Source organism: Cercospora kikuchii, assembly GCF_019650295.1.
Source record: "Cercospora kikuchii DNA, contig_00002, whole genome shotgun sequence".
Lineage (NCBI taxonomy): Eukaryota > Fungi > Ascomycota > Dothideomycetes > Mycosphaerellales > Mycosphaerellaceae > Cercospora > Cercospora kikuchii.
In genome coordinates, this window is record NW_025408583.1 from 1,617,480 (window position 1) to 1,631,329 (window position 13,850).

The following is a 13,850-nucleotide window of genomic DNA, read 5'->3' on the forward strand; positions in this document are numbered from 1 at the left end:
CAATATAAATCACGAGGGCTGAGAGATATTCAGACACGCTCAAAACCATATGGAGAGGTAGAGTAGAGGAAGGAAACAAGGCTAAAATATCCAAATAATTTGATTGCTCAGGTCTGCTTCTACCTTCTCTGCCACAATGGCTTTTCCTCATTCTCCTTATCTCTGGTGTCTCCTGAGTCGACTTTGTCCTTCGTCATACTCATCGCATCTACACCGTGGTAGTGGTGTGAACCAGAACAGGCTTTCTTCTTCGAGCCGCTCAACCTGCGCCATCCCCTTTTGTCAACCTCATGTTCTCATTAAAACTACGAAATAAAGAAACAGAGCACTCGATGTGCTGTGTTGTTGCGCGCTCCAGAAAAAAGGTGCTGCGCGATGCTGTGAGGAAGACTTCTGGTTCCTCGATCTGTCGAAATATGTTCAGAGAGTGGTAAAAGGTGACAGCTCGGACTCTGTCGTCACCGCCGCCTCAAATGTGAAAATGCCGAAAATCCGGGGTGCTGGAATACTTCCTCGCACCCATATACGCCAATCGCCATGCCGAAAAAGATGCTGGACGTGGAAAGTCTGTTGTATCCTCGCCCCAATTGTGTCCAAGAACGTGATTCGCTTCAAATCCAATCAAGAGCCGTACTGGGACGACAATAGTCACTGTCAGGACTTATAGTCGGATACCCCTCAAAGGAGGCCTCCCATACAGTCGAGCCACAACGCTACTGTGGGGCTGATTTCTTCGTATTCGCATTCGAATTCGTCTTCGTGAGTTTGAGGTCAAATTCCTCATGCTCCTGTGCAGGTGTCAGAGGGACTGGTGTGGATCTCGCCAGAGCGAGATTCTGCTGATAGTTGGTGCTCATTTTCGAACTCGACTCGCCAGCGTCGGCGTTGAGTGACATGTACGAATTTCGCTGCGATGAGTACTGCGATGGTATCGGCGGCACTTCAATTTCGAGATGATCAGTGCCGTGGAAGCCTCCTGACAGACGTCGAGAACTTCGCACTGAGCCCATTGTGCCAGCACGGGGACGAATAGTAGGTGCGGGGACGACGCCGATGGCATCGGTGCTGCTGACTTCAGCGCCGACACGCAATGAGCTGCTGCTGGTCATTGGACGCAACGAAGGCTGCTTTGTTGAGAACGCTCCGCTGTGCCGCTTGTTGGGTGTCACAGGTGCGATCACATCGTCGCCGACTGCAGTCTGGCTCTCATCAAGATCGTGCTCCCAGCCGGCGCGCGAGAAGTCTCGTGTGCTCCAGCTTGGCCGGTGTGATCTTGCGCCATACGGCAGATTCGTCGAGCTAAAGCTCTTGATGCTCGCGGCTCTGCTGTTTGCACGACTACGGTTGAGCGGCGTCATTGCGCGTTTGCCGTATGTGGTTGACGAAAGATCCTCTGTGCTCATGTAGGCTGAATTTGGGTCTGCTGCCATGTCGCCCTGGAAGTCTGGATCCTCGTCCTCGATCTTGGCCACCCGCTTCACGTTCTTCATCTCAAAGCCGGCCTTAACCTCTTCAGGCTCGACATTCTTGGGCTTCTTCACCTTGGGAGGTCGCGGAAGGTCATTAACCGTCCGGTCCAGATGATCGAAGTACTTCTCGCGCATCCCATACCAGCGACGAGGTCGGAAGTCTTCGGTGTTTCGCTTGATCGACATCCACGAGCTGATCGCTCCGACCACAATCGCAATCATCGTGATGATGGTGAGTATGCCCTGAATCACGATGATTACGACGCCAATGACTGTGGTAGGAATGCGAGGCAGATTGTACTTGACATCGAAAGCCGCTGAAAGCGCCACCGTGGCCACTTTGCTGAAGCCCAGGCAGTACACCACCAATACATTCAAGCGCTGTCCTTCGTATGGCTTCATCCAGATGATCAGTCCAAAGGCGATGACTTCCACAATGAGCAGACCGAAAACTTGTGCTTGTGAATATCCTGATGCGCCTCCATAGAACACAGCACGGATAAACTCGTAGAACAGCCAGGCGGTAAAAAACCACCAGCGTGTACGCCGGAAACGAGCAGCCAGCCAACCAAATTTCTTGATGTAGTCGTCATCATCGTGAATGCTGCGAGATTTTCCATTCGTGTCGGTTGCCTCGCGTGTCTTCTCGGTCGAAGCTATGCGCTTCCAGATCGGCACCGTACTAGATTTGCTTTCCGAATGCGCATGGCCAGGCTCGGAGGTAGGTTGGAGCTCGACAGCAGTCTGCTCTGGACCCTTCTTGCCAAGGTCGGCCGGAAATGGAACTTTGCCCATGAGTATCTTATGCTCGTACACCTTTCCGGAAGTAGACCCCAGCATTGCCTTCTTGTACCACACCGCATACCCAGCAGCGAGCGGCATGCCGATGAAGAAGACAATGAACACGATCGCGGCGATACCCTGCGCGCCACTGCCAGCGAGGTAGGTGAATTGGAAGATGGACAAGAACATTACGGCAAAGAAGCCAATATAGCAGATGCGCAGTGCAACAACAGCGCTGTAGCCAATCCAGCGATCACGGAAAAATTGGAGTCGATCTGTTTTGACCCAATTGATGCGAATCAGTCCTTCGAGGGTCCACTTGAAGGCTATGACTGAGGCAACGAGTATGACGAGAATGATGAGAAACCAGAGAAAGCCAGTCAAGAACGCAGTGCTGGCAGAGATGCCTTCGTACCCAAGCGTACCAGCGAAGCCGGAGTAATTGCCCGGCAGTGGGAGACCGTTTGGCACCGGATCACCATACCATTGGTAGCCGTCTCGTCTATCAGAAAAACTAGTCGTGGAGGATGTTTCACCGGTCTCTGCCTGGCGGCCATAGATCTTCGCAGAGACGTCGTGCGGTAGATCTGCCGCTCGCTTGATACCAGCGTACAGAGCTCTGCGGTAGATGGCGCTGATGTCGAATCCGCCGCCAACGCTAGGAGTTGCGGATCCGGATTGTGCTGCGCCGACCTGGGACGTATTGCCCAGGTCATTGCCAATGAAGCTGTTGAGGTTGCTCTGCATGCTCTCAGTATAAATCATGCCACCAGCCCATGCAAAATTGCTCCACCAAGCAGGAAGCACCGATGCCCAATTGACGGACAGAGCTCCGGAGAAGAAGATGTGCTGCCAGACTGCGAACACCACGCCCACTGAAAGCGAGTGCGCGTAGTGCAGTCTCATGGTCGGCACGGCTTCTCCATAGATGGCAGTCGCGAAAGAGGCGATCACAGCCACAAGTGTGAACAGCCCCAGGACCGTTCCGACAGCTGCAGGATGGCTAAAGGAAGCTCCATTTGTCACAACCGCAGAATAGCATGCAATCTCCTGTCTCGTGGTGTTCGAAAAGATGCGCAAAATTGCCTCTCCTTCGAAGTCCGGAATCGTCAAAGCAAGTGGGATGATGGCAGCCACATCGGAGGCACTGACTGGAATGATGGTGGTGGCCTCGATCGGCAGACTGGCGTTGAGTGGACACAAGCTGTCGATGTTGGCATCGCAAGGATTGAAGATGAGCTCGTATCGGTTCTCTCCGTATGCGTACACTCCAATGCTCATCATGATGCTGTCGTTGGTCACACCCGTCTCGCCGGCCATGTGCCAGAGAATTGTCATGTTGTCCTTGTAGTATGCGACATCGAAGCGGGTGACATTGATTGTGCTGCTGCCGAGGCAATCCCCAAAATTCCTAGTATAGAGTGCTGGCTGGCGGTTGTCGTTGAGGACTATTGTTTCTCCCGTGCCCGTCTGGTAGTTGAACCAGTAGTCGGCGGCACCCACGTTTTGGACGCATAGAAGGAGGACGGACAGCAGGCCGGGCCATATTCGAGGGATCATTGTGGAGGATGAGCGCGGTGATGCGCAGAGCTAGACAGGATGTTGTGGTCTAGGGCGTACACCACGCCGTTGCGGGTGAGGTTGTGGACAGGTCGGCGATAGGAATATTCGATCGTGGTTGAGTTGGTTTGGTGTCTCTTGCAGCTGTTGATCTGCTATTGTCGCGAGGCTATTGTCGTGCGGTACAGGCCGAGCAGCGATAGGCGCGAGGAGTCGTTGGGCGAAGAGGCAGTGGAGCTCGCAAAGCTGATTGTTCCTGGACTGTATTCACGAATGACGCGCGGCAGTCATGGTGTCGTGAAGTTGAAGGCGAAGCGAGTGTGGATTTGGTCCAGTCCAAGTCGCATTCCAGTGATCACGAGAAGAGAGACGACGCCAGGTCTGGTGCTGCGTTCCTCGCATCAATCGCGAAGGAGGACGGAGCATGTACAGAAGCGAGTGGTGCAGGACATGGCTCGTATAATGCTGCATTTAGCGTCGTGGAGCTCTGTCCGTGCGCCTTCCGACCCTGGTGGGTTCCTCGCTGCCGCCAGGAACGTCTGACAACCGGCACCACCAGGCAAGAGCAACGCGACACGACAGTCTTTCGCATCTGACAGGTCGCACCTGGCCACTGTCACCTTTCCGGCGTCTATACTGTGCCGTAACAGCGGAAAATCGCAAAATCGCGTTCAAGTCTCCTTCATGGCCAACTTTTTTGGCTTTCAGCAGCGCGCAATGCATGCATACCCGGAAGTCTATTGCGGGAGAGCTTCAAGATCCTCCACGTCACTCAAGCTCGAACCATTGATCTGTTCCCTGCCACGTTGGGTACCGGATTCACGAAACGCGTTGAGAATGGACGTACGTTGTTGCAATCTTCGCGTTTATCTCGTAGTCCATCCGTTATATTCTGCGAATGAGCTGCCGAACGATGCGTTGTTTGCCCAGCCCTGCCGTCTTCAAATCTCCACAATAGCCGAAATCGTTCCAAGCGCGCTCTCGGCGCCAGCTGACAGCCTGACGCCGAGCTTCGAGAAGACAACCTGGGCCGAACACAATAATGATGCATCGTGTAGACAACTTTGCGTCAACCTACACCTCGCGTTCTATCGATAAATGCGAGCAGCGTCTCCGACAATAGTCACATCCGCGCTCCGCGGTCTCATTCTACGCTTGTAGCACTCAATCAATCCTCGTTCCATTCATGAGCTTGATGTGGAGCTCTCTCCAAATCCTGCCCAGCCTCTCTGCCGCGTAAGTTTGCGCCCGCATGCGATTCCACCACATCACTTCGTGGAAGAGCACACCTCCGCGCAAGCGGTACTTTTTGACCGAAACACGTTGATGCTTGGGCATCGTGATGACCAGCAGAAGTATTGTAAGCTTGTTGATGCCCTATTGGCATGCTACACGTCTAGCTCCAGCGAAGCTGCGCATTGGGTTCATATCCTAGACAGCAGGCAAGTTTCAAGAGCTATGCGGGACGTCTCACAGGAGAGCTTCATTGGCTGGTGCGAGATCTGATGGCATGAACTGCGGTGAACATGGACAGGGATACGGGCTGCGTGGCTTCGGCGATTTGGCTGCCGAACAATGCCACGATGCAGTGGACACCACTTGTTCGGTGAATTAGAACGAGAAACAGTTTGAAGCCCATGGCACATGGGCTGGTCATAAGCATATGGAATGATGCAAATGCTCAGATACTCTGCACAGCATAGAGAAGCTCGGATCGGTCGATTTGCTGCGATTGCATTAAACCATGAAGACGGAGCTTCCGGCTCTTGCCACATGGCCCGGCTTGGATGCAGACTTCACGTCCTCCAACGCCGCCACTTCCGCTCACTGCAAGTCGACGCACATCACGAAACGCCGTTGCAACTGAGCTGGCGAATACTCTGCGCAATCTTGCATGTCCTGCTCCGCGGCCAAGCATTTCATTGCGTCCTGGCCGAGCTATGTTGAGTGTGGTAAGGATCATGCAACGGAAAAAAAGGACGAAGAGACTCTGTACGCTGCTTGGCGACTATGATGAATCGCTCATGAAGAACCCAGAAAGCACAGGACGTTGGCGCGAAGATGCTGATTCAAGCTAGTGCCTTAATGTTGGCTCTGGCTTTACAGCAGTCGATGCTCTACATGCAAGGCAAGCTTCATTTCGTGTAGCACATTGGTAGGCAATATTGACATCCACAGGCTGACGATCTTCTTGATTTAGATATGTGCACAGCGCTGACAGGTCTGTGGTCCTGTTCGGCTTACATTCATGCGGTCGTTCGAGCCTCTACCACTGAATCCAAAGACGATGAGTAGCTCTGCGCTTGATCAAAGACATGACCAGTGCATATATCCTCGAGTCCGCTGCAAGCAAATCAATACTGGTTCAAATGTAGAGTGGCCACCCTGCAGTCCTTCTGGCCTTCACGTGCGCTTTGGTCCGAGATACCGTCGTCGAGCACAGGTTCTTTGTCTGCAGCTTCAGGGCCCGCGCTTTGTTCCGGACTCCGGGCAATGATTATCATTCACCTCCAATTGTGTCCAAGCATCCAATCAAAGGGGATGTGGTCCAATGGTAAGATCCAGGTGCTGCTGAAGGTACCAGGTGCACCTAGTGGTGCCTTCAGCAGTCGGGTCCTTGCATGCTCGCGGAGGTCGCTTTGAGCACCACCGCTTCGGCAAGCGGCACGATCAACCGGCTCGATACTCGATAAGATGCATTCATTAAGGATGTAGCGATCAAAAGCACCAGGTCCATAGGGGACGTTGGATAAGTCTTCTTCGCACGACCGAATGCATCATCAGTCGGTTGTCTCCTTGGGATGCCAGTTCGAATCTGGCCTTCTCCATTTTTTTTGTGCCAACTGGACTTTCTTTTTTGCAACGCAGAAATTAACGTGGGCCGTTCACCGTTGCTAAGAATGCTAGGTATTCTTCTAGAATGCGATTTTCTTTTCTTTGTTCCGTCGCTTTGTTTATAGGCGCTGACACGTCTCAGAAACCCTTTGCCGTGCCAATTCCCCAGCGCGACATCTAGAAGCTTGGAGCAAATGCACGCCTCGAGAAACATCAGGCACTCGCGCCCAGCCAGCGCGTGTTCAAGATACTTTTGCGCGGCCGAATATGCGATATACGTGACTATCATCATGGCATAAATACAGAGCACGTAACACTTTACTTCACTAGTGCTGCAAGAGCAAAGCCGTTGTACAACGCGCGGTGAACGCGCGTGAAGCTTGACCAGTGTTCACCTTGCAGTCTTCACTTCAGTCTTCACTTCGGCGCCAAGCAACACACTTTTCACTAGCGGGCCCCACCCTCGCGTTTGTATTACCTGCCCTCCCTCTCTCCTCCAGCTTGCTCCCCAGACATCGCCGAACAACACATCGACTTCGCACCACTCGACGTCAAGCACTGTTCCGCCTTGTCTGGCACAACACTCGAGGCACCGCCAAAATGGCTAGCATTGTCGCTTTCTCGCTCGCCTGCCTCGCCAGCTACTTCGCTATGGAGCAACAAACCAAGATCTCGAACACCACCATCTCCGCCCCACCTCCGCTCCCATCGCCGGCAGAAGGCGCACTCTTTGCCGATATCGCTGCGCCATCGGTTGACAACATCGAGTCATTCCCGACAATGGATCTGCCTGTCCACGTCCTGACAGTAGCGTCGAGCTCACTCGAGGCATCCTCGTCCTCCTTCCCCTTCGCACTCGTGGCCGCCCTGGCGTTTTCCATCTCCTGCTTCCTCTACTTCGGCTACCTCTTCTCGGACTTTGACCCCACCGGCGCCATTCAATACGGAGAGGACTTGCTCGACGCCTCCATCGATGATCTGGAGCACGGACCACAAGCACCACGCGTGGAACCTCTCGACACAGATCGAGTTGAACTCAAGCACCATCTCGACCGTCTGGAACTCTTCGTTGACTCTCTCCTGGAGGCTGAAACCAAGGCCAAGAAGTCGGAAGCCGATGCTAAAGCTGCGATTGAGAAGGCGCGGAGCGAAACGTCGTCCGTACAAGCTGAACTCGATAACGTCAAGTCATCGCTGGTCGCCACATCCGAGCAACATGACAAAGCTCACTCTCTTGTCTCTGAAATGACTGGCAAGAACAATGAGCTGGCTAAGTTACATACGGCACTGCAGAAGGAGGTCGATTCGCTGAGGAATGAGCTTGCTATAGCGGGGCAGGCACTCACTCGTAAGGCCAGTGAGGCCACTCAGACCAGCCAAGCCGCGTTTGACTCTCTCAAGGAGAAGAATGCCAGGCTCATGAACCAGACTAACGCCTTGAAATCGGACAAAGAAGCCCTTCAGAGCGAGCTTGAGGAGACGAAGAGTGAGCTGATGATGGAGAGCACTAGGCGCGGCAACGAGAGAAAACTCCATGCTCCTGGCCAAGAGAGAGCCGCTCAGCAGAAAAAGGAGCGTGACGCCCTCCTGGCTCGCTGCGAATCGCTGCAGAAGGAGCTCGCTGAGAGGAAGATCACCAACACCGAGGACCTCCAAACGGAACGTGACGCTGCCCTGGTTCGCCGCGATTTGCTGGAAAAGGAGCTCGCTGAGATGAAGGTCGCCACCGAGGACCTCCAAACGGAGCGTGATGATCTTCGCTCGTCCGAATCAGAACTGCTGGTGGCCCAAGAGGAGCTCGAAAAGCAGTTGGAAGCAGAGAGAGTCAAGCTGCAGAGTGAAGTCTCCGAGCGTCAGGGCCTGAGAGCCCAGCTCAACAGTGCCCAAAACGCTCTTCGTTCTGCCAATACGAGCGCCGCCGAGCTCCAGGAAGCCAATACCCGCCTCAATGAAAACAACGCAGATCTTCAGAAGCGAGTACAAACGGCTGAACAGAGTCTTCGCAGCAAGATCGAAGAGGGCAACGCCAACCAGATGAGCTTGTATGACAGACTCGTGGAAGCCGAAGCCCAACGTGATTCCGCGCGCGAGGCGCTTGGGGAGCTACGCAGCAGGCAAAAGCCTGGCAGTCAAGAGCTTGAACAGATTCAGAAGCTCACCGACGAGGTGGACGAGCTTCGTGGCCAGCTAATGGATATCGAAGGTTTGAAGTCGTTTGCTGAGTTAGAATTTGAGGAAGCCCAGAACCAGCTTGCTTCTGCTTCCCCAGTTAATGCGGAGGCAAGCGATATATCAGAGCTGCAGCAGAAGTATGAATCGCTGGAGAAGAAGTACCAGTCTATCCAAGACGAGCTGAACCAGAAGGAGAAGGCCCGGGACGAGTTGAAGGACACACTGCATGCGAAGAAATCTGCAGGGGACGACTTTCTCGAAGCTACTCGGAGGGTCAAAGAACTGGAGGAGGAGAATGCCAAGTTGAGAGACAACAGCAAGATGCAACGAGCCTTGGACGAGAAGGAGGAAGCTCTGCAGAAGGCTAATGGTGCTGTTCAGCAGCATCAGGAAGGCCTCGCACGTCGGAACAAAAAGATTTCTGACCTCAACAAGGAGCTTGAGGTGGCTAAACAGCAAGCTGTGAGCCCGAGCCAATTGCAGCAATACTGCGAGCAAGCTCAGCAGGAGGCAATCGACAAGGAACACAAGAATGGCCTACATCATTACGCAAAACTCGAACGTGAGCACAGGGCCAAGCTCGCGGAGCTCGCGGAGGCTGCAGCAGAGCAGCAGTCAGCCCTTGATGCAGCGACCTTCGCTGCCGAGCAGATCGCTAAAAAGCTTCGCACTCTCTGTCTTATGTTGAAGTACAGCAAGCTCTGGCTTGATCGATGGAGAAACAGCCGTGCGAACACGAACCAGGACGATGCTGGTGATGATGACCAGAAGCCAGAAGACTATGGAGGCGATCAGAACGGGCAAGATGGTGATGAGTCGAAGAAGAATGATGATCACGATGCTGGAGGGCCAGACGGCGAAGCGAAGGACGATGGCGCATATGACGACTCACAACCTGATGGAGGCGAAGATGAAGATGCCCCGGGCGAAGATGAGGACGAGTACGATTACTCTGTATCCTACGGCGAGGATGTCGAGTCTGTAAATGCTACCGACAACACAGTCGAGCCAACGGTCACACCGAACGAGGTCACGACTGGCACGAATGGACCAATCTCGCTCGCAGACAGTCTCCCGACGCTCGCCGACAACGACACAGCGACCGACATCGACGAACTCATAATTCCGAAATGGTGGTATGGCAATAAACGCGGCGGTCGTGGCAATGTAACCGAGCAGAAGAAGGGACAGAAAAAGCGGCGAAAGCACAACGACGATACAGAGTCCTCTACAGTGGACACTGCCTCCACTCAGAACTCAGCCGCTAACATGAATCCAAGTGCTGCGGTAACCACACCAGAGTCCACGAATACACTGACGCAGGCTTCTCCACAAGCCCTGGGTCAATCGAGCTCAGTCAGCTCGCCGAGTACATCCAGCGCACCGAGCATGCCAAGACAGGCTCAGAACCTGTCCTTCCGATCTACCCATGCGGATACACGAGAGACTCCTCGTCAGATTCAGTACCAGGCTCCTCATCAGCTGCAGTACCAAGCTCCTCAACCGCTTCAGTATGAGGCCCCTTATCAGCCTCAGCACTGGGCTCCACCTCAGCTGCCGTACCAGTCTCCTCATCAGGCTCAGTATCAGACCTATCATCAGGCTCAGTACCAGGCTCCTTCTCAGCCTCAGTATCGGTCTCCCAACCATATGAGCACATCAATTCAGCCTCCGCGTCAGCCGTACGGCTTCTCGGGTCCGTCGAACTGGGCCTCCCAGTCTCGATACTCCAATTCTCACCCAGCACAGCGTAGACGCTATTGAGAAAGCAAACAGCTTTGTTCAGGATTGCATGAAGGCCGCTATCAACACATGACAGAAAAATCACTAGTTGACGAGAAACTTGCGAACGATGAAGGCAAGGTTACCAGTGTCGTGCCCCTGCACAATTGCAGAAACACACATACAAGCCACCATCTTCACTGCCCGACAATACAACATATAACAACATAAAACAACACAAAAACACACGAAGAACTCAAGAATTGCTGATGGGAGGGCGCCGTGAGCCCCTGTACATCGAATTCTCCAGAGTTTCTTTCGTCGTGCAACACTTGAAAACAACACAAAAAACCATACATTATGGATCCTGCAAAGCTGCAGATTTTTGATGGGAGCGTCGCCTTGAGCACCTGTACATCGAATCTGCGAGCTGTTGCGTTTCTATCAGCGAGTGTTTCCCTCCGATCGAGTTTTGGGCAACTGAGAGAGATGGTGGCTTGGGCTTTTTGTTTGCGAATGGATTATTGGCGTTTGGGTTTGGGTTGAGGATTGAGGATTAGACAAAAGTACGAGCATGAGATACCCATGAAATTATGTTTTGGCAGCGAAATGATTTTGATCCCATATGACATTCCCCGATTTGCTGTCCCGGTTTTTGACTGTAACGTTGAATTGAGTCTGTTCATTTGTTCCGCTATTCTCCACGAGACGTCGCGTCCTACAGCTGTCGCATTCGGAATCAACTCCGATCAAATCTGTAGGATGGAGTGAAGAAAGACTAGTGGCGGTGCCGTTAACTGCAAGCCTTGATGTCTAGATACTGTTCGGGACAATGCCGTGTGAACCACAGTATAGTTACGTAGATTCTTACCTTGGCGGCTGGTCGGCCCGCCTTCTTCAGTGGAAGCTTGATTTAGTCTATCGACTGTGACGAACCATGTACAGGCAGTCACGTTCCTTTGAGACTTTGTTGTTGGCGGGGCATGCAGCTTTGTCGATGTCTCCAGTCAGTGGTGGGAGTAACGGTGAATCGAGAGGAACCAGATGAAGATCTCTACTCCATCAGGTGATTACAACATTTTGGGGTTACGTTAAGCGACGAATCGAGGCCCCGGCGCTTGGGCACGAGTCATGGAGTTCTCCATTGACGGCATGCCGACTGAAACGACTCGTCGGCTAGTCCTCCACTGCCGGTGCCGTTGCGCGTGAATACGATTGCCCAGAGAAGGTTGGTCAGAGGCTTGAGATGCTTAGATAGCCGAACGTTGAAGAACACTTAGAACAGAGCTCAGCCAGCCAAACTCTCTCCCCACATCGTGTGCTGGCTGTGACATCTCACCAAACACCAGCATGGAGAAATTCAATGGCGCTCAGTCCTACGCAAGTCGCAATGGTCTATTTGCCGTCTCATCAATATTCATGTTCTTCTCCTGGGTAACACTTGCACTCCGACTTTGGGTTCGCAAAGTCATTATTGGCGGTCTCGCGTGGGACGATGCCTTCCTGGTAGCAGGTGCTGTGAGTGACCACCGTCTACAGAACACGATTTCGATCTGACGACATCGTTCAGTTTTCATTTACCGGCTTCTGTATTACCTTGATCATTCCAGAGACGCCTTACGGCGGTGCAGTCAGAGTTCATGAACTCACCTTTCCCGAGATCAGTCGCCTAACACTCGTGAGCTAGCCCGTTCTTCATTCTCCTCTGTACTGACGAGTATAGATCATCATCTCGGGCTTCACACTCTACGTCACTACCATGATCTTTCTCAAAACATCGCTCGGCATCTTCTACCTGCGAATCGTCATCCGCGACTGGCAGCGATATCTGGTCTACTTCGTCCTTGCCTTCAACGCGCTCTGGAACATCTGCCTCTTCTTCCTTGCAATATTCCAATGCGGCGCGAACGTATCGAAATACCTCGAGAACACGATCAAGGACATATGCTTACCGGTACCGGTCACTTACCGCATCCAGCTCGCCGCCGCATACCTCAACGCCGCTGCGGATTGGACGTTCGCGATCCTTCCTATCTTCGTGCTGGTCAAAGCTACAATGCCGATGCGTACGAAATTGAGCGCCGGGTTCGTCTTGACGCTCGGTTGTTGTGGGAGCATCATATCTCTTGCGAGGATACCGTACATCAAAGGTCTTCGACCTGGGCCCGATTTCTTCCAGACAGCGGTCGAGTTGGGTAGTTGGTCAATCGCAGAATTGGGACTCATAATCATCGCAGCCTCTGCAGCAACGCTTCGTCCCTTACTTCGCATCATTCGCAGACAGGTGCGGTTGGCGAGCCTGCGGCGGAAAGGCGGATCGAACAATACCTCTGTCGCTTCTGTCGGACCAGAGACCGCTATCATCTCACCTCTTCCTGTACATGTAACGAATGGATCTGGAGCTGTGGAGGCACTACCAGCGATGGAAAGGGTCGACACGGAGGACCACGGAGCTGTATCGCATCGTCAAGGTCCCGGAGTATAGCAATCTTTGAGAGAGGTTTTATGCTATCTCCTTGCCAAGATCGAAACACAAAGACTCTCGTGACTGGGTCGTATATCAGCACCAATAGGGAGCATCATCCTAAATCAAGTAACTCGGGAGAGTACTGGTTGCGTACCGCACTCGACACTTCGCTCTCAGCATCGCTGCTAAGGTTGCAGCGCCAGTCGCGCCCGGAAACCAGACTTCCAGACCAATAACTAGATGTCTCCACTCGGCTGCTGATTGGAAACTCCACGGTCAGGCGACTGCCATCTGAGTAAGGTGTCGCCCTCTATTCCAAGTTGCAAGGAAGCCGCTCGTGTCGCTTCTTCTCTACGCCAGGCGTCCTCGCAATGAGCACAAGCGGCCTATTCTTGTGGTCCAATTCCTGGAGCGGATTTACGCCGCGGTGTATCTCGTGGTGAGTTCAGAAAGCGCTGCATCTAGCTGCTTGAGAGTCGATGATTGACAGATCATGCTCCAGTCCTCCTCCCTGGACGCGATTACTCTGGATTGGATCTGGAAGTCGCAGGGTGGCGCAAGGGGAAACTTTCTGCCGTTCCGTCCCAGGCTTTCTGGGCATTAACGTTCCCTTCTTCCTTCCCACGGGCTGCGTCCTTTGCATGCCATCGAGAACACAGACGCGCTGTCGTGGTTCCTTCAATTATCCCTACATTACCACGGCTCGAAAGTGTCTAGGATCGGTCTCGTGCTAAGTCATCAAATCCTGTTCTGATTGCTAGTCAAGCCTCCAGTGACACTTTTGCTATCTGCCAAGTCAGACGTGTTATGCAATCGCTAGATACAGCATGTAGAGCAAACTT

The 13,850-nt window shown here is 53.1% G+C and overlaps 3 protein-coding genes across 3 annotated transcripts; 2 read left to right on the forward strand and 1 right to left on the reverse strand.

Moving 5' to 3' along the window:
* Positions 1-713: 713 nt before the first annotated feature.
* Positions 714-3,812, reverse strand: CKM354_000284800 (uncharacterized protein; the record flags this gene model as incomplete). Its single annotated transcript, XM_044798018.1, has 1 exon — positions 714-3,812. The coding sequence occupies one exon, from the start codon at positions 3,810-3,812 to the stop codon at positions 714-716; it is 3,099 nt and encodes a 1,032-aa protein (XP_044653953.1).
* A 3,435-nt stretch (positions 3,813-7,247) lies between these two features.
* Positions 7,248-10,583, forward strand: CKM354_000284900 (uncharacterized protein; the record flags this gene model as incomplete). Its single annotated transcript, XM_044798019.1, has 1 exon — positions 7,248-10,583. One exon carries the CDS (start codon positions 7,248-7,250, stop codon positions 10,581-10,583), a length of 3,336 nt encoding a protein of 1,111 aa, XP_044653954.1.
* Positions 10,584-11,891: 1,308 nt separating this feature from the next.
* CKM354_000285000 (uncharacterized protein) lies at positions 11,892-13,026 on the forward strand (the record flags this gene model as incomplete). The annotated part of the gene is made up of 3 exons (XM_044798020.1): positions 11,892-12,059; positions 12,112-12,219; positions 12,265-13,026. The coding sequence occupies 3 exons, from the start codon at positions 11,892-11,894 to the stop codon at positions 13,024-13,026; spliced, it is 1,038 nt and encodes a 345-aa protein (XP_044653955.1).
* Between the last annotated feature and the right edge of the window lie 824 nt (positions 13,027-13,850).